The sequence below is a fragment of the Eurypyga helias genome, unplaced genomic scaffold (genome assembly GCF_000690775.1).
Source record: "Eurypyga helias isolate BGI_N326 unplaced genomic scaffold, ASM69077v1 scaffold25438, whole genome shotgun sequence".
Classification (NCBI taxonomy): Eukaryota; Metazoa; Chordata; class Aves; order Eurypygiformes; family Eurypygidae; genus Eurypyga; species Eurypyga helias.
This window is the reverse complement of record NW_010269234.1, coordinates 4,668-5,995: the sequence shown is the minus strand read 5'-3', so window position 1 is coordinate 5,995 and position 1,328 is coordinate 4,668. Positions and strand designations below refer to the sequence as shown.

General features: G+C 64.9%; 1 protein-coding gene across 1 annotated transcript in view; it reads right to left on the bottom strand.

Moving 5' to 3' along the window:
• Nucleotides 1–384: 384 nt before the first annotated feature.
• Nucleotides 385–1,328, bottom strand: part of CCDC134 (coiled-coil domain containing 134) — a 2,311-nt gene continuing 1,367 nt past the window's right edge. The window contains exons 4-6 of the mRNA XM_010158041.1: nt 1,202–1,328; nt 893–964; nt 385–510 (exon numbers count right to left, since the gene is read on the bottom strand). The exon at nt 1,202–1,328 is cut by the window's right edge and continues 8 nt beyond it. Coding sequence (XP_010156343.1) covers nt 385–510; nt 893–964; nt 1,202–1,328 — 325 coding nt within the window. The remainder of the gene's footprint in view (nt 511–892; nt 965–1,201) is intronic.

Genomic DNA, 1,328 nt, shown 5'->3' with positions numbered 1-1,328 from the left:
CGGAGGAGGCACGTTCAGCACAGGGCACCTGGTGCTGGGGAGGGCTCCCCGGGCTCCCTGCGGGGCTCAGCCGCAGTGAGCCCCCCTCGCCCTACCCCACCATGGGCGGCAGCACCCCGACCACCCCAGGGAATGGCCCCGCTGCCTTCTCATCTGTGCTTTGGCCTGGGGAAGGGGTACTCCACCGCCCTCCAGCTCTGTTGGGGTAACCCACCGGTGCTGCCACCTGGCCCCCGCCAAACGAAAGGGAAAGGCAACAAAACAAAACCCACGGCACAAATGGGAAGGGGACCGCTGGGCACTGTCCCGGAGCTGCCAAGAGGGAGCGAGCCACTCCATATCCCCCCAGCGTTGCTCCCGCTGTGCAGCGCAAGCCCCCGCGCGCTACAGCTCCGACTGTGAGCGGGAGATGCGCGGGCCCTTGCGGATCTCCTTCCGCTTCTCCTCTTTCTTCCTCCGCTTCTCCTCCTCCCGCAGCGCCTTCTGGAAGGTGTCGGCGCTGGGGAAAAACTGCGGGGTGACAGCGGGGAGGTGTCAGCATGGGGGACACCCCGCAACCTCCCGGAGTCGCAACCCAACTCCACACAACCCAACCCCACACAAGCCCCACGATGCCACAAGGGGATGAAGGTTGTTGCAGCGTGAGGCAAATGGGATCCCGATGGTCCCATGGGGCAGGCGGCCACAGGAGGGGGGAGATGGCACCGGCCCCCAAAACCAGCCGCAGCTCAGCTGGGGAATTCGATGCGTACGTTTCGGCCAAGCTTCCTCCGTGCTGGGGGTTTTCGACTGTTCCCCACCACGCCACTTGTTTCTTTCCCCAGCCGGCTGCCTGGAGCCGCAACGGGGATGGGGAAGCCCATGGGGTGAGCCGGCAGCGTTGCCGTCTTACCTCAGAGTGGTCCGTTTTAAAGGGATTGCGGTAGTCGGGGGCTTTCTCGCTGATGCCCAGCTCCTGAGCCATCTGCAGAGCAAAGCAGAGACCACGTTGGGGGGCGGTGCCTCCCACACCACACCCCCATGACCAGCATCCCCTCCTCCCCATCTGCCCCTCTCCGTGCTCTTCCCCCATTCCTCAGCCCAAGGTCATCCCTCGGATGTAGGGCACACTCCCCCTGCCCTCCTTTTACCCCAAACACCGCCCAGCCCCAGCAGCGGAGAGAGGACGCAGCTTGGGGCGGGGAGAAACCAGGAGACGTACCAGCCCCAGGACCTGCGAGTGGGGTCCCTGCTCAAACACGCCGGTCAGGTTGCAGAAGCTGATGCCCCATCGGATGAGGCTGTTCCAGTTGGAGTTGCGGTCGAAGTAGTGGTGCACGATCTTGGGG